This window comes from Nycticebus coucang, chromosome 8 (genome assembly GCF_027406575.1).
Source record: "Nycticebus coucang isolate mNycCou1 chromosome 8, mNycCou1.pri, whole genome shotgun sequence".
Classification (NCBI taxonomy): Eukaryota; Metazoa; Chordata; class Mammalia; order Primates; family Lorisidae; genus Nycticebus; species Nycticebus coucang.
In genome coordinates this window covers 7,034,829-7,056,893 of record NC_069787.1, presented here as the reverse complement: position 1 = coordinate 7,056,893, position 22,065 = coordinate 7,034,829, and the positions used below count along the sequence as shown (strand labels likewise).

Here is a 22,065-nt window from a genome sequence, read left to right as displayed (position 1 = left end):
TGTGAGGCCACGGCACTCTACCGAGGGCCATAAAGTGAAACTCTGTCTCTACAAAAAAAAAAAAAAAAAAAAAGAGTCATTTATAGACACGTCATAGCATTTCTAACAGTGACGTTCTAGAAGATTCTAACCCAGTAAGGGCTAGAAGTTGTCCTCCCTTGCATTGTGTCTCAGTGTTCACTCCCTCCTGCCAACTGATCTAAGCACCAGTGACTGGTGATCTGATCAAGATAGGCGTTGCCTGGCTTTCCAGGGGATGGGTCCCGTGGGCATCTTTCTGTTGCAGTTTAACATTCACTCACTCATGCATTCACAAAGGAGTCAAAACATTGCTGATGCATCTGAGAGCTTGCAGATCTCTTAGAGAGAGAGGAAGAGACTTCATGTACATTGCTAAATACTTTTTTTCTCACCACACTATTATCCCCATACTAAGGATGAGGATTTTGTTTTATTTTCGGACAGTCTCACTCTGTTGCCCTGGCTAGAGTTCAGTGGTATCATCATAGCTCACTGCAACCTCCAACTCCTGGGTTCACGCGATCCTCCTCCTTCAGAGTCTCCAGAGTCCCAGAGCTGGGACTACAGGCCTGTACCACCTACCAAACTAATTATTTTTTTTGTAGAGATGGGGACAAGGTCTCACTCTTACTCAGGCTGGTCTCAAACTCCTGCCTTGGCTTCCCAGAGTACTAGGATTATAGATGTGAGCCACTGTACCTGGCCAGGATGAGAAATCGAAGGTTCAGAAATCCAAGATCTGGGATTCAGACCCTCAGCCATCTGGTTTCCCAGCTTGTGTTCCTCTGTGTCCTGTCGAGGGCTTGCTTAAGACCAAGGAATGAGGCCAGGAGTTCAAGACCAACCTGAGCAGCAAAGCAAGACTCTGTCTCTATAAAAAATTTAAGGGCGGCGCCTGTGGCTCAGTGAGCAGGGCGCCGGCCCCATATGCCGAGGGTGGCGGGTTCAAACCCAGCCCCGGCCAAACTTCAACAAAAAAATAGCCGGGCATTGTGGCAGGCACCTGTAGTCCCAGCTACTCGGGAGGCTGAGGCAGGAGAATCGCCTAAGCCCAGGAGTTGGAGGTTGCTGTGAGCTGTGCGATGCCAGGGCACTCTCCCGAGGGCAATAAAGTGAAACTCTGTCTCTACAAAAAAAAAAAAAAAATTTTAAAAATTAGCCAGGTGTGGTGGCTCATGCCTGTAATCCCAGGTACTTGGGAGGCTGAGGCAGGAGGATCGCTTGAACCCAGGAGGTTGAGGGTGCTGTGAGCTAGGCTGATGCCATGGCACTGTAGCCTGAGCAGCAGAGTAAGACTCTGTCTCAAAAAGAAAATAGAGAACCTGTACTGTTTCCATATTCCTGTCCTGGTTTCTTTTTTTTTTTTTTTTGGTTTTTGGCCTGGGCTGGGTTTGAACCCACCACCTCTGGCATATGGGACCGGCGCCCTACTCCTTGAGCCACAGGCGCCGCCCTGTCCTGGTTTCTTAATGCTCACTTTATGGGACTTGAAGCGTGTGTGTGTGTGTGTGTGTGTGTGTATTTCTTTTTTTTTTTTTTTGCCGGGTTTGAACCTGCCATCTCCGGTATATGGGGCTGGTGTCCTACTCCTTGAGCCACAGGCACCGCCCATTGAAGCATATATTAAGCCTTCACTTCACATTGTCAATAGGTTCTTGGGAACTATGATTTTTAAGCAACACATGTATAACAAAACCAGTTTGTTTTTTTTCTTTATCAAGGAAACTACTTTGAAAGGGAAGAAGTTATTTGAGGAACTACTGTACATCATTTGCTTGAAAGTCAGTTTCCAAGAACCTGTTGATGGCTTGGCACCTGTAGCACAGTGGTTACGGCGCCAGCCATATACACCCAGGGTGGCAGGTTCAAACCCAGCCTAGGCCAGCTAAACAACAATGACAACTGCAATAAAAAGTAACTGGGCATTGTGGCAGGCACCTGTAGTCCCAACTACTTGGGAAGCTGAGGCAAGAGAATCTCTTAAGCCCAAGAATTTGAGGTTGCTGTGAGCTGTGACAGCACGGCACTCTACTGAGGACAACATAGTGAGACTTTGTCTCAAAAAAAAAAACCTATTGATAACTTTAAATGAGAACTTACTGTATTTAGTATTTAAAAATCTGTGTTTATGAACACTATATCTGCTTTATTTACATTCTCTTCCCATGGCAGTGATTAGTAAATGGGAAATCCTTAGTCAAGAACGTGAGCCCCAGGTAGGAAGGCCCAGGAGGAAACTGGAGCCCCCTGTGGGTATCCAGGAGCACACAGTGGGAGGGAATGGAGGTTGCCCGCATCTCCTGCTGATGCACCCAAATTTGTACATTTGTTTACCTAGGATTCAGAAATGTTTTTTTATTTCTCAATAGGAACTTATGCTGTGCTATTTGATTAAACCCTCTACCATGACTGACAAAGAAATGGAGTCACCAGAATGTATGAAAAGAATTAAAGTTCAGGTAGGTAAACTCAGACAAATTCACATCATCCCAAAGATTACGTACATCATCTTATATCTTCTGGAACATGTGGTCTCAAGAAAATAAATGTAGACAGTCTTTCCTTGGTAACAGAAAGACTTTCTTTTTTTTTTTTTTTTTTTTTTTTTGAGACAGTCTTACTTTGTCACTCTCAGTAGAGTACTGTGAAGCCATAGCTCACAGCAACCTCAAATTCCTGGGCTTAAGTGATTCTCTTGCCTCAGCCTCCCAAATAGCAGGGACTACAGGCGCCCACCACAACCCCCAGCTGTTTTTTGAGACGGAGTCTGGCTCTTGCTCTGGCAGGTCTCAAACCCTGTGAGCTTAGGCAATCCACCTGCCTCAGCCTTCCAGAGTGCTGGGATTCCAGGCAGGAGCCATCACGCCCGGCCAACAGAAAGCCTTCTTAGGCTCTTCAGCCCGTCTCTCAGCTTTTCCCCACTGTACCCATCGGACACTATTCCCCATCACTCAGTTGAAACTGCTCCCACAGACACTATGTCCCCATCACTCAGTTGAAACTGCTCCCACAGACAGCCTGCCACGTCTTTTCGGGCCAGGACCTCTCCCAGGCCTCATTCCCAGGAACCCGAGGTGACCCTGTGGATTCCCCCCCCCCATACTGCTTGTCTGGCATCTGGGCTTCAGTGTCGAGTGGAGACGCCTCTCTTGTCTTGGCTGATTTTGCTCTGCCAGGACTGCCACGTTCCTTGTCCAGTCACCCAGTCTTCACATTTCTGCACCCCTCATGGAGAGCCTTGGCCTTGTCCCAGGCTCCTCTTCACGTCCGGTGAGTCCTTGGCCTTGTCCCGGGCTCCTCTTCACGTCCGGTGAGTCCTTGGCCTTGTCCCGGGCTCCTCTTCACGTCCGGTGAGTCCTTGGCCTTGTCCCGGGCTCCTCTTCACGTCCGGTGAGTCCTTGGCCTTGTCCCGGGCTCCTCTTCACGTCCGGTGAGTCCTTGGCCTTGTCCCGGGCTCCTCTTCACGTCCGGTGAGTCCTTGGCCTTGTCCCGGGCTCCTCTTCACGTCCGGTGAGTCCTTGGCCTTGTCCCGGGCTCCTCTTCACGTCCGGTGAGTCCTTGGCCTTGTCCCGGGCTCCTCTTCACATCCAGTGATTCCTTATTTGCCTTCTCTGTCCTACCTCTCGCCCTTCCACCTCACTCACACCACCCACTACCAACCAGCTGGTCCATTCACTTGGTCCTGTTCATCTCCACCAGATTAGTGTTTCATAAAATGCTGATGAAAACCCATTTCTCCCTTCTCAGTGGCTGACCCAGATGCAGTAACACTGTCATAGACCTAGCTGCAGTGTTGGTTACTAGCTTTCATACCAGCAGGCACACTCCTGAACTGTGCTAGTAGAATACCACAGCTGAGGCAAATTTAGCTTTTAAAATCTTGGCGTGATTAGGGTTGATACTATCAGCATGTAAGGTTTCAGGGGTGGGGAACCTGCACTCTTAAGGAAACCTGGTCCTTAATTGCAGCCTTTTGACTGAATCCAAATGTTACATAACAAATCCTTTCATTAAGAGGGGTCCAGCAGATAACGATGAAGTCTTTCTTTTCTTGCCTTCTTTGGTACTTAAAAAAGAAGGATCTTGAAATCAGAAGGCCAGAGGTTGCCATCTTCTCCAGGTGTTTCAGTTACAAAGGTGTGACTGGTATTGTCGTGGTACAGGCAGCTCTTTGCCATATGTAGCTGTGACATCAAGTGCTTGGAATGTTCTCATGTTGCTCTTTTGTAAATTCAGTCACCTTTTGTTTTGATTGTTTGCAGGAGGTGATTTTAAGTCGATGGGTTTCTTCACGAGAGAGGAGTGATCAAGATGAACTTTAAAAGTCCAACCTCAGATTTCTAATTTCACCAGCAACTATTGAGTCTCCTACAATAAATATACCATGTTCAGGGATGAGTAGAAAGTCCTTTCTCTATAGTCACCCATTAGTTTAAAAGTTTTAAAAGACCTGATGCTCCCAGCACTAGAAAATTATCAGTGTTTTAAAAGATAAAATTACGTAAGGGAGGAAGAAGAGCCCTGTGCTCTGTGTCATTGAGTTGGTCACTGTCTCTGAGTGACCCTGCACTTCATACCTCTGGCCTCATCCAATCAATGGGCAGTTGGACTAGATGAGTCCCCGGAGGACTCTTCCAGCAACAAGGAAATGTATTCTCTGATCTTAATGGTAATAATTTACATTTATACGGTACAGTTTACAAAGTACTTTTCTACACTGGCATCCCTGTTACCCATGTCTAATCTGTTCCTGAAAGAGGGCTGTAAATATCTGATATGCAGGATGTATTTTCATTGTTACTGAGGGGTCGTGACCCACAGGTTGAGAACCGCTGCTCTAGGAGGTGAAAAGCCTATTTTATGCCCCGGTAGGTAAAGACAGTGGAGAAGGAAGTCCTAGAGAAATAGTTTGAGGCGAAGTAGTGAAGACAATTGAGGAGAGTGGAAGGAGGGGAGACACTGGAGTAGGTACCTGCTGGACAGAGGGAGCTGGACGCCATCCTGCTTATAGGAGTGATTCACACATGTTGGAGAGGCAGTGCAAACAATTCCTTTGTGTCATTTTAGTTTAGTTTTCTTTTTTTTTTTTGAGACAGAGTGCCTTGGCATCATAGCTCATAGCAACTTCATTCTCTTGGGCTTGAGCAATCCTCTTGCCTCAGCCTCCCCGGTAGCTGGAACTACCGGTGTGCACCACCATACACGGCTACTTTTTTTTAGTAGAAACAGGGTCTTGCTCCGCCTGGTCTCAAACCCCTGAGCTCAGGCAATCCACTCACCTTGACCTCCCAGAGTGCTAGGATTACAGGCGTGAGCCATCGCGCCTGGCTAGTCTTTCAGATTGGTTAACAGGCACTGGCTGTGAAAAGGAGCCCAGTGGTCATCCCCTGAGTATTGGCTGAGTCCCAGCTGTGTGCCCGAGGCAGTGCTAAACAATGAAGTGAAGCAGCGTTTACTGGGAGGTACCAGGAAGAACCCTAGCCTTGGTCTGGGGAGCAGACTTGGTACCAGTGCTGAGTCTCCATAACCGCTTCAGTAAAACATGCAGCTGACACATAAAGGAAAGTGATTGAAGGAGTCTCAGGTCACAGTTATACAGAACTGATCAACATTGCCATCTATTGGTGTAAATCATTGCCTAGTTTTCTTGATTCGGGGTAATACCTATAGATTGGTAGGTGATTTTTATAAAAGCAGGGAATTTTTTTTTTTTTTTGAGACAGAGTTTCACTATGTCATCCCGGATAGAGTACCGTGGTGTCACAGCTCACAGCAACCTCAAACTCTTGGGCTTAAGCGATTCTCTTGCCTCAACCTCCCAAATTTCTGGGACTACAGGTGCCCACCACAATGAACAGCTATTTTTTTTGTTGTTATAGTTGTTATTGTTTGGCAGGCCCGGGCTGGATTCAAACCTGCCAGCTCCAGTGTATGTGGCTGGCGCCCTAGCCATTGAGCTACAGGCGCCAAGCCAAAAGCAAGGAATTTATATCCTAAAGAAGGAATGAGGCCACTTACTGCCAGTATCACCTCTAAGTTGAAAATCAGCCCCTAAAATAGGAAATGGGGACCATCTCACAGGGGTGTCCAACCTTGTGGCTTCTTTGCACCACACTGAAAAAAAAAAAAGTTGCTTTGGGCACATATTAAATACACAAACACTAAAGCTGATGAGAAAAAAAAAAAGGTGTCCATGCATAATTTTCATGATATTCACCACTACAGATAAGCAAAAAAGTCCATCCACACGTGGTCCATGGGCCACAGGTTGGACACCCCTGGAAGCTTCACTTGAAAATCAAACGATATAGCTGTTAAGAGAAGTTAGCATGAAATAGGCATTCCTAATATTAACAAGTGCTATCTGAGCTGGATTTTTTTATGACCTGTTATTTACCTCATTTAGATATTTGAATGTTGAAGGCAAATCCTTATTTTTTTCATCTTCTCTAATGATGGGAAACTGCTAGCTCAGCTGCCCCACATTCTGAGTCCAACTGCCTGTGACTGTACTCTTGGCCAAGGAGCATGACCCAGGGTTTAAGGGCACAGGCTTTGCAGTAAGACCTGGGTTTGACCCCCAGTTTTGCCACTGTGTGACTTTGGGAAGTCATTTCCTCGGTTTCTCTTTTCATCTATAAACCGGGCATAATGTTAGGCCTTACCTCAGAGAGTCGGCTTGAGAATGGCAGGTATAAGAAGTGTTCAGTCTGATGTGGAGTCTCTTGCGAATACTCATGAAATGCAGCTGCTGCTATTACTGTCAACTGGATAAAGAATTAGAGAAGATGAGTCCTGAACTGGAGTGCAAGAGATTGGGGGCAAATTGGAATTCTCTCTCCTTTACCCTCTGGGGTCTTCATAACTTCTTGAACACCATTGAAAACCAACCACCACTCTGTTCAAAATGGCTTCATATTCTGGTAAGCAGTTGTGTATTTCTAATAAAGAGAAGTAGCTGAACTTACAAATGCTAACACTGGTTTGCCATGCACTTTTTTCCCACTTAAGTTGCCTGTGCTAAAATACTGACCAAATGCCTCTTTGGTAACAAGCTTTAAGGATCTGTAGCAAGTTTTCTGATAAATATCTTTATGACTAAGAGTTAAAAGATAAGGCACATTACATTTTAGAAAATTTATTTGGGCAAATGGTGATTTGTGAATCAGGCACCACCAAACCAAAAGTGGTCAGGGCTCCTACACAGAGGAGTTTGCAGGGAAGGCTTTTATAGGATGAATAAGGAAGCACAGTAAAGAAATTGGGCTTTCGGCCGGAGACGCCATCTTCCAGTAATTCACCAAAATGACAAACACAAAGGGAAAGAGGAGAGGCCCCCGATACATGTTCTCTGGGCCTTTTAGAAAACATGGAGTTGTTCCTTTGGCCACATATATGCGAATCTACAAGAAAGGTGATATTGTAGACATCAAGGGAATGGGTACTGTTCAAAAAGGCATGCCACACAGATGTCACCATGGCAAAACTGGAAGAGTTTACAGTGTTACCCAGCATGCTGTTGGCATTGTTGTAAACAAACAAGTTAAGGGCAAGATCCTCGCAAAGAGGATTAATGTTCGTATTGAGCATATTAAGCACTCTAAGAGCCGAGATAGCTTCCTGAAATGCGTGAGGGAAAATGATCAGAAAAAGAAGGAAGCCAAAGAGAAAGGTACCTGGGTTCAACTGAAGCGCCAGCCTGCGCCACCCAGAGAAGCCCACTTTGTGAGAACTAACGGAAAGGAGCCTGAGCTCCTGGAACCCATTCCCTGTGAATTCATGGCATAATAAGCATATGACATAGCACTCAGGAGTACTAGTGAACCCATGTTTTTAGGTGCTGGAACCTATTTATTCCCCATGAGCTCATGGCATAATATGTGTACAGCAGGGGCACACAAGATAACCAATAGTCCCCATGTAACAGTGATACAAGGTGCTGGAACCTATTTCCCACGAATTCAAGTCAATCAACACTTTGTCACATTAAATGGCAAGGTGCCTCCCTGAGCTGCTGGAACCTCTTCCCCTATGAATTCATGGCATGGTAGATACAAATAATAGCATAAAAATGTTTCTTGTCCATTCGCTACAAGTGTGGTTTTTTTTTTCCCCCCAGAGAAGTATTAAAGCAAATTTTAATGTGTCCTAAAAAAAAAAAAAAAAGAAATTGGTTGGTCGAAAGTTATCTGGATTATCATGGTGGGAGGTATCCTATTATATAACAAATGTTCAGTTAACTATTCGTGATTGGCCAACTAAGTTTCATTTAGTTTGAATATAACAGGAACCTGGGTGTTGGATCCATCTCAGCATACAGGCTTTCCATTACGTTATTTTAACACAAAGTAATTATTGGTACCTTGAAGAGGGCTTTGGTTTGTAGAAATTAGACTTTTTTTTTTTTTTGCCAAGGCTGGGGAATGAGATTAAGTGGAGTATGTATCACACATGGTCAAAAACAATGTGATTTCTCAATTAATTCCAAACAGGAATTCTAAAATGTTTTGCACATTGGCCATTTGAAGTTTGATGATTATTTAGGTATTCAGATTCTAATACACTTGTTAAAAGTCACCTCATTTCGGGCGGCGCCTGTGGCTCAGTGAGTAGGGCACCAGCCCCATATGCCGAGGGTGGCGGGTTCAAACCCAGCCCCGGCCAAACTGCAACAACAAAATAGCCGGGCGTTGTGGCTGGCGCCTGTAGTCCCAGCTGCTCGGGAGGCTGAGGCAAGAGAATCGCGTAAGCCCAAGAGCTGGAGGTTGCTGTGAGCCGTGTGACGCCATGGCACTCTACCCGAGGGCGGTACAGTGAGACTCTGTCTCTACAAAAAAAAAAAAAGTCACCTCATTTCTTCATAGTTAATTCATCCCAGTTTCCCCTTTCCTCCTCCCAAAAGTATTATATGACAGAAAGAAGATATGCCCTTCATGTCCTTTCTAAATTTTGTATTTTGAGTGAGCAGAAGAAATCCTTTTCAATGGCAAACCCAACACCCCGATCTGCGTGCGTCAGGTCAGGCCAAATGAAAAGGAGACAGACTAATGTTTTACTGAGTTGAGCATCTGCAAGCCCAGATTGTGCATGTAGGCTCAGAAGAGCCCACCAGAAAGGAGTAGCCATTATCTGACTTAGATTCTGATGGTTTTTGTTTAGTTTTACTATTGTTCACTGTCACAAGGTTGCCACGTGCTTTATACGTAAACACACGGACACACAGTGGAACCTCTGTAAGTCGACCACCCAGGGGACTGTAACCAACTGGTCAACAGAGGTGGTCAACATAAGGAGCTAGGCCTACTGTGCTGATACTTACATGTGGTGCATGTCCAGTCTATGAAAATTAGGTCGGCTTAAGGAGGTGGTCAGCTATGGGGGCTTCAACTGAATTTTAATCATAAAAAAAGGAGGAAACCATGTGCTTTTTAAAATAAAAACCATTAGGGCAAGCTTCTCATTCCTTCGTAACTTACATCTCACTCACTTCCCTCCCTTCAAATTCCCACTTTCTGGATCCATATTGAAAAGTGAGTTTGTTCGGCCTGAATTAATTTATAGGAGCAGCTTCCACTGCTGTGAATAAAAGGTGCTACCACTTCATGCTGTGATGTAGATGCTCAGTCTAAAAACCCAACTGGTGTAAGATAATTTAGTTGTAATGCATATATTTTTTTGAACCCAGGACAATCTTTATTAATTTTGTAAATTCTCAGGCTATAATAGCTGAAATACATGTAAGGGGAAGCTGCCCACTTTATCAGCCACAGTCCAGTGCGCTGGGAACTCTGCAGTACTTATGAAAGGTAGTAGCTTCTGAACGTCCAGTCCCCTGTGCGCTCACAGGGGTCAGCACAAACCGCTGCCAGAAGGAGGGCGTGTCTCTGGGTGGGGACGGTCAGTCACATAGAAGCCCTGCTCCTCTACTGCGCGGTGGAGTGTGATGTACTTGGAAGCCAGCCTTGTCCTTGGGACCACGTATCTCTCTGTGAATTCACTCTTGTCCAGTTGCACTTTCCCTTCTGTGGTCAGGACACAGTTAATGAAGGTGAGGGCATAACTGTAGCAGTTGTGACGGTCTTCTTCGTACCTTACAGAGCAGGGTCAGGGGGGAGGGAAGGTTGCGTTATAAAAGCTGTTCAGATACCAGGGCGTTGTGTCAGGCGCCTGTAGTCCCAGCTACTTGGGGGGCTGAGGCAAGAGAATCGCTTAAACCCAAGAGTTTGAGGCTGCTGTGAGCTGTGATGCCATGGCACTCTACTCAAGGCAACAGCTTGAGACTCTGTCTCAAATAACTAACTAAATAAATAAAAAGCTACTCAGGAACAGGCTGTGAAGCTACTGAAGGACTTTGGTGATTGAAATCGAGCTCCTCCTGGGTGCGAGCTGGAGCCTATGTGTGCTGACCACTTGGTTACAAAGCTAGAGGTGCAACTCTGGGGGGCAATTAGCATCGTGGACTATTATACCTGCTACTTAAGGACAAGTAGGCACAGTCTCCCCATCATGTTCAGGGTGGTGACTTAGTTGCATGTAAACTGCCAATTTGGGGGACTTAATTTCACTGAAATTTTAGATTTTAGAAGTGAAATTCTGGTTTGGTGCCTGTAGCTCAAGCGGCTAAGGCACCAGCCACATACACCAGAGCTGGCAGGTTTGACTCTAGCCTGGGCCTGCCAAACAACAATGACAACTACAGCCAAAAAATAGCCAGGTGTCATGGCGGGCACCTATAGTCCCAGCTACTTGGGAGGTTGAGGCAAGAGAATCGCTTAAGCTCAGGAGTTGGAGGTTGCTGTGAGCTGTGATGCTACGGCACTCTATTAAGGACAATAGCTTGAGGCTCTGTCTCAAAAAAAAAAAAAAAGTGAAATTCTATATCTGAGTTTTATGATATCCCACAGTGTTTAAAATTATTTCAAGAAAATCCTCCAAACAATGTTAAGTATGCTGTACCTGTACAGCTTTTAAAGTGTTGAGGGAATGAGGAGTTGAAAAATTAATTTCAGAATCGCTAAAACTAATAAAATATGAGGGGTTTTTTTTGAGACAATCTTTACTCAGTTGCCTTATATAGAGTGTCGTGGCATCATTATGGCTCACAGCAACCTCCAACCTTTGAGCTCAGGCGATCCTCCTGCCTCAGCCTTCTGAGTAGGTGGGACTACAAATGCCCACCATGATGTCCAGCTAGTTTTTCTATTTTTAGTACAGATAGGGTCTCGCTCTTGCTCAGGCTGGTCTTGAACTCCTGAGCTCAACCAATCCACCCACCTTGGTCTCCCTTACAGGCATGAGCCACTGCACCTGGCCGAAAATATGGACTTTCAATATTTTTACATTTTGAGCATTGTTTTAAAGATATGTAACGTCATGACTTTTGCTATTTATATGTAAAAATACTTAGTCACATAACTAAAATAAATGCTGTGATTTGGGTGTATAAAGGTATGCTGACCCACCTCTGCCGAAAACCTGAAGTAATTCAACTTCCATTATAGGCACTGCTATCTCAGGGTGGGCTCAGCAGGAAGCTAAGTGCAGCTCAGGTCTTTGCAGCCACCTACCTGTGGGGCAGCCAGGGCCCTGAGGTGGAGAAGTCTTCCAGGTACTTGTCCCACTGATCCATCAGTCCGTACATGTTGGGCTGCAGTAAGGGGATGCTTATGCTCTGCTCCCACCCTGAGTCATCTCGCTGGACACCATGCATGTTGTAATTATACACAACTCCTGCAAACCAGAGCCAAAGTCATGCAGAGACTCTAGGAAAAAAATGCCCCTCTGTGAAAAAGGGACGTCAGAAAAATGACAGCAGCCAACTTGGGAACATCACGTAAATTCTGGTGGCCTTTTCCTCTAACTGCCAGAGAGCAACGTACAAAGGACGGGAGAGATTCTAGAATAATCTCCTTCCATCCATCTAATGAGATTTAGATAGGGTCTTGGCTGGAGTCAGGGAGGGTTTACTAGCCCCGGCACCCTTCTCCTTGCCCCCCACCCCCTTCTCAGCGAAGCGTCTCCTTCAGGGAAACCCGTTCTTGTTCTCCCTGCTGCTCAGGTTGTGAGGTTGTCCTCAGGAAACAGAGACGCCAGGATAATCATCTCCAAATATTGTTATCAGAATTCTCTATTTGCAGATCCCTCTACAGTGTTTCCTTAATTCAGCAATGAATTTCCACTGATAAATATTAGGAGTAAGTGTGACTGCTCAGGTGGGTAAAGCTGGGTTCAAAAACACCTGTTCTGGTTTCTGGTCACAGTACTAGTTTCTCTTGTCTCCAGGGGTTAAGCAAAGGCTGTTATCAGACTTCACCTGTGAGGCCTGTGATTTGAGCCTCACCTGGCTCTCATTTCCATCCACACTTCCTGCAACGGACTGCACCCTGACCTTTGTCCTGTAGAAAAGAATGCTTCCAGCTTGTAGTCCCAGCTACCCGGGAGGCTGAGGCAAGGGGACCGCTTGAGCCCCAGAGGTTGAGGTTACTGTGAGCTACAATGCCACAGCACTCTACTCAGGGTGCCGGAGTGACACTATGTCTCAGAAAAAAAGAAATGCTTCTGGTTTCAGGGATGGTAAACTTAGTGCCCTCAGAGCTAGATTTGGTCAAAACAATTTTTTTTGTTGAAAATTTACCTTAGGGGCAGTGCCTGTGGCTCAGTCGGTAAGGTGCCGGCCCCATTACCGAGGGTGGCGGGTTCAAACCCGGCCCCGGCCAAACTGCAACCAAAAAAATAGCCGGGCGTTGTGGCGGGCGCCTGTAGTCCCAGCTACTCGGGAGGCTGAGGCAAGAGAATCGCTTAAGCCCAGGAGTTGGAGGTTGCTGTGAGCTGTGTGAGGCCACGGCACTCTACCGAGGGCCATAAAGTGAGACTCTGTCTCTACAAAAAAAAAAAAAAAGAAAGAAAGAAAATTTACCTTAGGGCCGGGTGCAGTGGCTCATGCCTGTAATCCTAGCACTCTGGGAGGCCAAGGTGGGTGGATTGCCTGAGTTCATGGGTTTGAGACCAGGCTGAGCCAGAGCAAGATCTCATGTCTAAAAATTGCCAGGCTTTGTGGCAGGTGCCTATAGTCCCAGCTACTCGAGAGGCTGAGGCAAGAGAATCGCCTAAGCCCAAAAGCTGGAGGTTACTGTGAGCTATGATGTGACAGCACTCTACCGAGGATGACAAAGTAAGACTCTGTCTCTAAAATAAATAAATAAATTGAGCAGATCTTCTGAGCATCTGTTTTTTCCTCTCCCAAAGATCAACAAAAACTTTTCAGGTTTTCAAGACTCTTCACTGAGAAAACGTTAAATAACTTTAAAATGTTTAGTTTTTTTAGTAATAACTTGCCATGAAGTCAAATATTTCTCACTGCCTCTCATTGCATATTTAGCAATACGCACCTCATGGGGCAGTAGGAGACCCCAGTGAAGGAAGGAATTGCTGGTTAAATGTTGCCATGGGGCTGGATGTGGTGGCTCACGCCTGTACACCCAACACTCTGGGAAGCGAGGTGGGTGGATTGCAGGTTCAAGACCAGCTTGAGCAAGAGTGAGACCCGATCTCTAAAAAATAGCCAGGTGTTGTGGCGGGTGCCCGTAGTCCCCGCTACTCGAAAGGCTGAGACAAGAGGATCACTTGAGCCCAAGAGTTTGAGGTTGCTATGAGCTATGACATCACGGCACTCTACCAAGGGTGACAAAGTGAGACTCCGTCTCAAAATAATAATAATAAAATTAAGTAAGTAAATAAAAATAAATGTTGCCATGAACATATCTTCTCAGAAATGGTGCTCTCCTATAACTGGGTATTGGAGGGGCAAGGGTGTTAAGCTAAATAAAAAGGTAAGAAAATGCACTCACCATTTGTGTTAGTTATTCCAACATGAAGATCAGACCTTCCATCATACTCCCTGAAAGAAACACGGATTTGTTTGCATGTGTTTGGCAGAAAGAATTGGTACTAAGGTGGGAAGTATGCTGTGGGCCTCCCCTCTCAGCTGGTACCAGAACTCATGCTGGCGTCCAGGTTGGGGGAAGGCCTTTTTAAAGCTCACTAAAGGAAAAGTATTATACATTTGAAGTAGAAAATACTCCCCTGCCCCCTACCCCAATCTGGATTTTCTTAGAACCCCAGTAATGGAAGTGTTCTGGAAGGCCACCCTGAGAGAGCATAGATTCAGCCTGCCATCCGCTGCCCAGGGCCCACCTGGAGGTCAGCTGCTAAAAGAGCTCTGTACTCTTTCTTCCTTAGGCTGTTGTGGCTGGAAGGACCCGGAGTGCATTAGTGGACCTCGACCTTCAAAACTAAAATAGCAGCCATGCCTGCTTCTCCTGCACAGCCCTTGTCTTCTGAAATTATTCTGCACACAAGAATGTTCATTAACTGTATAACTCCATATAACTGAATCTTCATATACGATCCCAGGCCATCACTTGCTAGCCCTGGGATACTGGGCATGTGACTCTCTCTAATCTCAGTTTCCTCACCTGTAAAATGGGAATATCATAAGCTTCCTAGCAAGCGGCTAGGAAGAATAAAATGCCTAGTGAGTCCTGCCCCACAGAGGTGTCAGATAAATCAGAGATAATTTTTAAATGATGAAGCTTCTTTGTCAGACCACAGCTCTGGATATTTGGTTCCTCCCTAAAGCAACAGTCCTGAGCTTTAAAATGGCCAAAGACACTAATAGCTGCCCCACTTTCTCACAGCGATTTTCCCCAGGTCATCCTGTTGCAGCCACTTTGACATTTTTGAGACACCATGTGCTCCCAAGTTGAGAATGACACTTGGATAAGCAAACAGCCCAGTGGCTAATACCAGCCCTCTGGGGAAACTGCTGCCCCCAGGCGCTCCCTGAGCACATGGCTATTCTTTGTACCCCACCATCCAGACATTTCCTCCCCACCTTTCAGTTATTTCTTAGTTGTGCAACAGATGTTTATTGGGTGTCCACTCTGGGCCTGTCATGAGTGAAGGGCTATGTGACACTGAAGGAGACAACACAAGATTCCTGCCCTTATGGATTTTGCTCACTTCCAGAGACTTTTTGATTTAGTTCAACAAGTTTTTTTTTTTTTTTTTTTTGTAGAGACAGTCTCACTTTATACCCCTCGGTAGAGTGCCGTGACCTCACACAGCTCACAGCAACCTCCAACTCCTGGGCTTAAGCGATTCTCTTGCCTCAGCCTCCCGAGTAGCTGGGACTACAGGCGCCCGCCACAACACCCGGCTATTTTTTGGTTGCAGTTTGGCCGGGGCCGGGTTTGAACCCACCACCCTTGGTATATGGGGCTGGCGCCCTACCGACTGAGCCACAGGCGCCACCCATCAACAAGTTTTTATTTATTTACTTTTTAAGGCAGAGCCTCACTATGTTGCCCTCAGTGGAGTGCTGTGGCATCACAGCTCACAGCAACCTCTAACTCTTGGGCTCAAGTGATTCTCTTGCCTTGGCCTCCCAAGTAGCTGGGACTACAGGCACCCGCCCCAAAGTCCGGCTATTTTTTGGTTGTAGTTGTCCTTGTTTAGCAGGCCCAGGCTGGGTTTGAACCTGCCAGCTCTGGTGTATGTGGCTGGTGCCCTAGCCGCTGAGCTACAGGCACTGAGCCCAACGAGATTTTTGTTGTTGTTGTTGTTGTTGTTGTTTTTCCAGTTTATGGCCAGGGCTGGGTTTGAACCCGCCACCTCCAGCGTATGGGGCCAGCGCCCTACCCTTTTGAGCCACAGGCACCACCCCAACAAGTTTTTAATAAACTAAAAAGTATTGTAAAGGTTAAAAAAAAATTACAGTGTTACAGAAGCATGTGAGAGGGGCAGGACCATGTGACACCTTTGTACAAATTAGGAAAAGCTGCCCCTTCTTCCTGCACACGCAGTTCTGCACTGGGAGCTTGGTTGACGAGAGGAGTGCAGCTAAGTTTCAGCCCCCATCACGGCCTTGGTCTAGATCACTACGCTGTCTACAACCCGCAACCATATAGGGCAGCCCTGAGAGAGTCCAACCTAGTTAGATCAGATGTGGGTGATTCCTTTGGGTCACCACCAGTTCTCTTACCAAGAACATGACCTTGTCTCGGGTGAGTTATAGGAAGCAGTACTGTGGGTTTGGAAATTTGGGTGAGAAGGAAGGAAATAATTTGGAACTTGGCTTTAGAGCAATGGTTCTCAACCTTCCTAATGCTGCAATGTAGTTTCATTGTTAAAAAGGGGTCGTGACCCACAGGTTGAGAACCACTGCCTTAAGGCCCTTAGAAGGTCTGAAGGGAAGGGGGTATCTTGGGGTCTCTGCAGATGCTGGCCTCAGCACCTGAAAGGGACAGGAGGATGCCAAAGCATGTGACCTGTTCCAACACCACCACTTCCCTTCTGCCAGTGAGACCAGGCCTGTCAGCGTCACAACCACATCATAGAACAAATAGATGCTTATTAAGGGCCACTCTGAAGGCCTTTCATGTGTCTCATCTTGGGAGAAGAGCTGTGGCTTGTTCACTGTGACATCCCTAGCATTTCCCACGTAGAGCTGCTCGGTAAGGATTTGTTGAATGGAACCAACGTTACGGGAAAATGAATTCCAAATTTTGACCACTTTATTCCAAAGCTTTTGGAGTCAGCCAGCTAAGGACTCCGAGTTAGCATGAATGAGGGACTATTAACATTTGGGCTGCATGTTCGTTTGGTTGTGTGTTTTGAGACAGAGTCTCACTCTGTTGCCCCAGGCTAGAGTGCTGTGCCATCAGCTCACAGCAACCTCAAACTCCTGGGCTCAAGAGATCCTCATGCCTTAGCCTCCCAAGTAAAGTAGCTGGGACTACAAGCCCCTGCCCAATGCCTGGCTAGTTTTTATTTATTTATTTATTTTGAAACAGAGTCTCAATTTGTTGCCCTCGGTAGAGTGCTGTGGCATCATAGCTCACAGCAACCTCAAACCCTTGGGCTCACACGATTCTCTTGCCTCAGCCTCCCAAGTAGCTGGTACTATAGGCGCCCACCACAGCACCCAGCTATTTTTAGAGACGGGGGTCTCACTCTAGCTCAGGCTGGTCTCAAACTCGTGAGCTCAGGCAATCCACCCACCTCAACCTCCCAGAGTGCTGGGATTACAGGCATGAGCCACCAAACCCAGCCTTTCTATTTTTAGTAGAGATGGGGTCTCATCTTGCTCAGGCTGGTCTTGGACTCCTGAGCTCAAGGGATCCTCCCATCTCGGCCTCCCAAAGTGCTAAGATTACGGGAGTGAGCTGCCGAGCCCGGCACAATTCTGATTAAGGTGGCAACAAAGGTTCTGCCAGGCTATGGAGTTAGAGCCTGAGGCAAATATGAAGAGGGTGGGATGGGAAGGAGCATGTTGGTGAAATATCGTAACTGATGCTTAAGCCAGGTTTATATGCCTTATCTACAGCTAAGCCTCACAACTTTGCAAAACAGTGTGATTTTTACTGATAAGGAACCAGAGACTTGCAGAGGGTCCTAGAGCTGGTTAAACAGGATAGGAATTGGGGGCTTTGTTTTTCTTTTTTTTTTTTTTTTTAGAGACAGAGTCTCACTTTATGGCCCTCGGTAGAGGGCCGTGGCCTCACACAGCTCACAGCAACCTCCAACTCCTGGGCTTAAGCGATTCTCTTGCCTCAGCCTCCCAAGTAGCTGGGACTACAGGCGCCCGCCACAATGCCCGGCTAAGGAATTGGGGGCTTTGTGACACCAGAGGCTGTGCTGTCATCCCTGGACAGCTCAGCACCCAGCAGTTGGATCAATACCCCCCTTTTTTTTGAGACAGTCTCAAGCTATCGCTATCATCCTGGATAGAGTGCCATGGTGTCACAGCTCACAGCATCCTCAAACTCCTGAGCTTAAGCAATTCTCTTGTCTCAGCCTCCCAAGTAGCTGGGACTACAGGCACCCACCATAATACCCAGCTATTTTTTTGTTGCAGTTGTCATTGTCATTTTAGCTGGCCTGGGCCAGGTTCGAACCCACCAGCCTTGGTGCATGTGGCCAGCGCCCTACCCACTGAGCTACGGGTGCTGCCCCTGGATCAATACCCTTCATACACTTTGGCTCATTTAATCCTCATAGGGACCAGAAGGAAATTGATTAAAGTAGTTAGTAAGCAGGAAAGTGAGTAGTCAACTCTAATTTTTCTTGTCCCAAACCAGGACTCATGAGAGGACAAGAGAGTTAGGAGGGTAGATTTCAAGGAGCATTACACTGTAATGATACACAGGAGCCAAACGACACTTCCTAAGGCTTGCACCTTCATTTGGTGGCATCGATGGTCTTCTGAAGCCTGGCTTCCACAGGGCTGGTCAGTCCCATTTGTAAAATCCACAGGGCCAATAAGGTATAACCCTCTCTCACGAGTTCTGAATTCATTCTTAAAGCCAGTTGGTGTCTATAATGGAAATAGACCAGCTCTATTCTTCAACTTACTGGCAGTCCAGGTGTCACCAGGATGACATTAGCTGCAGGGCCACCCTCCCGTTAGCATCTTAGCACGCATTTCTCTCCATAAAGCTGTATGAGCAGGTCTGCTCTCTACACAGGCGACATGTGTTCTTGCACTTTCTGCAGGAACATATGTGAGCCCCCATCTGTTTTTATGAAGCCACGAGGCCTACATCTCAGGATGTAAGGCCAAAGCACTGGAAAGATTGTCCACCAGACCTCGGGCTGTATAGAACCGTTAGGAAAAGAAAGTTTTAGTGAATAAAACACGCAAAGGTTGCACAATTCAACGTAACACTTAAAAAAAAAAAAAAAACCCACAGTACCTGAGAAATGTTCCCTGCGTGGGTCTGAGGAGGAAGCAGTATTTTTCTTGATGCCCGTTGGTAAACGGGTTAGCGATGCTCACAGGCGCCTCCTCCAGCCTCTGCGAGCCCAGGGCCTGCCCGCAGAGGGGGCAGCGCTGGGGCGCGCTGAAGCTGTAGATGGATTTCTCACAGTGGCTGAATTTAATTAAGGGCTTTCCAGCTTCTGCCCGGTGCATAGCTTTCGCCCCTGGGCTACCAGAAGACCTTTCTTCCTCTTCCTCATTATACAGCTGGCAAGTGCAGGCTGCCCGGAGTAACCTGATCAACAATGACGTCATCCAGGTAGCATTAACCAGTAACCAGGCTGCCCAGAGACCGGTTTCTTAAAGAGCTAGTTTCCAGCCAGCTCCCGTCCGTCCCTTAAAGACCTCCTCCCTCTAGTCGTCCCTTTCACTAACAGTACTACCAGATTCATATTTTTACCAGAACTTTGTTACTAGTTAGTTTTGTTTTTCATATTAGTCTGTGAACTTGTTAGGATTGGAGACTGACTTTCATTTTTGTGTTCCCAGAATAAGTTATATTGCTTCGTTATTGCATAAATAAATACTTTAAGACTATTTTATGTCAACATTTTATATTGCAAAAGTAATCTTTTTCTTAAAAAATTAAGAGAGCACCGGCTCAGCACCTGTGGCTCAACCAGCTAGGGCACCAGCCACCTACACCTGAGCTGGTGGGTTTGAATCCAGCTCCGGCTTACCAAACAACAATGATGGCTGCAACCAAAAAATAGCTGGGCGTTGTGGCAGGTGCCTATAGTCCCAGCTACTTGGGAGGTGGAGGCAGGAAAATCACTTGAGTCCAGGAGTTGGAGGTTGCTGTGAGCTGTGATGCCACAGCACTCTATCTAGGGCGACAGCTTGAGGCTCTGTCTCAAAAAAAAAAAAAAAAATGAACGGCACCATTAGAAATAAGGATAGTGATCATCCTAGGAGGACAATACTGACTAGGAAAGGGCAGAGATTATTTCTGGGGCTGTTCTGATTCATTATCTGGGCATTGATTTATTCAGATTGTGAAAAACCATCAAGCTGTTCATTTTACTACATGTACTATTTTAAAATAATTTTAAATAACTGCACAAAAATATTTTTTTAGAAAGTAGTACCCTTGGCTTGGCACCTGTAGCACATTGGTTACAGTGCTGGCCACATACACTGAAGCCGGTGGGCCAGCTAAACAACAATAATAACTGCGACAAAAAATAGCCAGGCGTTGGGGCAGGCACCTGTAGTCCCACCTACTTGGGAGGCTGAGGCAAGAGAATCACTTAAGCCCAAGAGTTTGAGGTTGCTGTGAGCTGTGACGCCACAGCACTCTACTAAGGGTGACCTAGTGAGACTCTGTCTCAAAAAAAAAGTAGTACCCTTTGTTTCTTCCATAATGTTTTCCCACCCCACCACCCCCCATATTCTATTATGGTATATCAGCTAATTGTACATCAGGTGACTATTTCCACATACTTTGTGAAAACTCCAATGTTTTTGTACTGTATACTGTTTTTTTTTTTAAAGGCTAATCAAGTGAAGCCATGGAAATGGAGAAAAAACAAAGGAATTCCAGCTACTCCAGAGGCTGAGGAAAGATCACTTAAACCCAAGATTCTGAGGTTGCTGTGAGCTGTGACACCAAGGCACTCTACCCAGGGTGACTACAGGCACCCAGACAGCCAGGGTTACAGGGGCCTGCCCCAGTCCCAGCTATTTTTTAGAAACAGGGTCTCGCTTTTGCTCAGGCTGTTCTTGAACTCCTGAACTCAAGCAATCCACCCACTTGGCCTCCCAGAGTGCTAGGATTACAGGCGTGAGCCACTGCGCCCAGGCTTAATAAACATTTTTAATACACTAGCAGTTTTTACCAACACAAGCATTTTTTTCTTACCTTATCTCTACTTTTTAAAATATTGTTATAAAACATAGATACAGAATACTACACAAAACAAATGTGTCATTTAATGAATTATTCTCATGTCAATCTCTTAGAACTACCACACGGGGAAACACTAGAATATTCCTGCCATCTCAGAGATCTCTGCATCCTCTCGAGTCCATCCCATTTTGAGCCCCCCTTCTTCCCTCCAAGAGTGACCTCGAATCTCATATTTGTAGGCATCATTGCTTGTGTTTATTTTGGGGGTTCATCACCCCAGTGTGCATCTGTAGCTATAATGATTTAGTCTTATCCATCACAGTGTTTTGGATGTATGTTTTAACCCTTTCTCCCCTCTGTTTCCCTTGTAATTTATCTGTGAGGCACCGACTCATCTGTCATAGCGTCTCCCAAAGTCTGACGTTGCTGACCGTGTCCTCCAGCCGGGTTTGCTTCAACATGCGGCTCTGTCCACCTGGCAGCTGCTTCTAGAGACTGGCTCAGACTCGGGTTTGATCCCTGGGCAAGACGGCAGGGGGCGGCAGCTTCTTTCATTTAAAAGCACATCCTGGGGCGGCACCTGTCGCTCAGTGAGCAGGGCACTGGCCCCATATACCGAAGGTGGCGGATTCAAACCCAGCCCCTGCCAAACTGCAACCGAAAAAAAAAAAATAGTGAAGCTTTCCTCTTGGGCGGCCCCTGTGGCTCAAGGAGTAGGGCATCGGTCCCATATGCCAGAGATGTCGGGTTCAAACCCAGCCCTGGCCAAAAAACCAAAAAAAAAAAAAAAAGCACATCCTGGCTGGCCTGTACTCTGGGATGACATTGGCGCCCATTCTAAATGCCTAGAAATCTGCTCATTCTTGAGGCTGGCTCAGGGAGGATCGTCTAAGTGCATCATTTTGTCCTTGTGCCTGAGCTAGAATGATTTTATAAGGAGACACTTCCCCTCGGCTGTTACTTAGTTACCCAGTGGCTCAGTCAGTCCTACAGGAAGGATTGGACATGTGCCTGATTCTTTACTCACATTTCAAGATAGTGAGAGTGTCTCTGTCACACTCAGAATGTCCCAGTTGGTTTCATATCCTTTTCCCTAAAGGTCACGATAAACTCACAGATGTAAACATGTCAGATGCATTCTAATCCAATGACATTTTCACTCTTATTGAAGCTCAAATTGTCTTGTCTTTAGCTTCTTCAATTGGCTCTTGAGTCCTTTTCATATCACCCTAGGAATCTCTGATGATTTCTTTCTTATCTACTATGTCAAAATGCTTGGGTTTATCCATTCCTGCCCCAGACCTGGAATCAACCATTTCTCCAAGAAACCCTACTTTCTTTAAATTGGAAAGTCTATGAAGGTACCATTAAAAGA

The 22,065-nt window shown here is 46.2% G+C and overlaps 2 protein-coding genes across 6 annotated transcripts in view; one reads left to right on the top strand and one right to left on the bottom strand.

The window, feature by feature from the left end:
• Positions 1 to 6,986, top strand: part of TSEN2 (tRNA splicing endonuclease subunit 2) — a 47,213-nt gene extending 40,227 nt beyond the window's left edge. For all 4 annotated transcript variants that reach the window (XM_053600090.1, XM_053600089.1, XM_053600092.1 and 1 more), the window contains exons 11-12: positions 2,391 to 2,480; positions 4,284 to 6,986. In XM_053600090.1, the coding sequence (XP_053456065.1) occupies positions 2,391 to 2,480; positions 4,284 to 4,343 (150 nt within the window). In that variant the 3' untranslated portion in view covers positions 4,344 to 6,986. The remainder of the gene's footprint in view (positions 1 to 2,390; positions 2,481 to 4,283) is intronic.
• A 2,613-nt stretch (positions 6,987 to 9,599) lies between these two features.
• MKRN2OS (MKRN2 opposite strand) lies at positions 9,600 to 19,063 on the bottom strand. 2 transcript variants are annotated; one of them, XM_053600096.1, is made up of 4 exons: positions 18,777 to 18,811; positions 13,869 to 13,918; positions 11,589 to 11,783; positions 9,600 to 10,111 (listed from the first exon to the last, which is right to left on the bottom strand). In XM_053600096.1, exons 3-4 carry the CDS (start codon positions 11,729 to 11,731, stop codon positions 9,871 to 9,873), a joined length of 384 nt encoding a protein of 127 aa, XP_053456071.1. In that variant the 5' UTR covers positions 11,732 to 11,783; positions 13,869 to 13,918; positions 18,777 to 18,811; the 3' UTR covers positions 9,600 to 9,870. The 2 variants fall into 2 exon arrangements, with proteins under 2 accessions (XP_053456071.1, XP_053456070.1); XM_053600095.1 differs by having other exon boundaries at positions 9,604 to 10,111; positions 11,589 to 11,751; positions 18,777 to 19,063.
• Between the last annotated feature and the right edge of the window lie 3,002 nt (positions 19,064 to 22,065).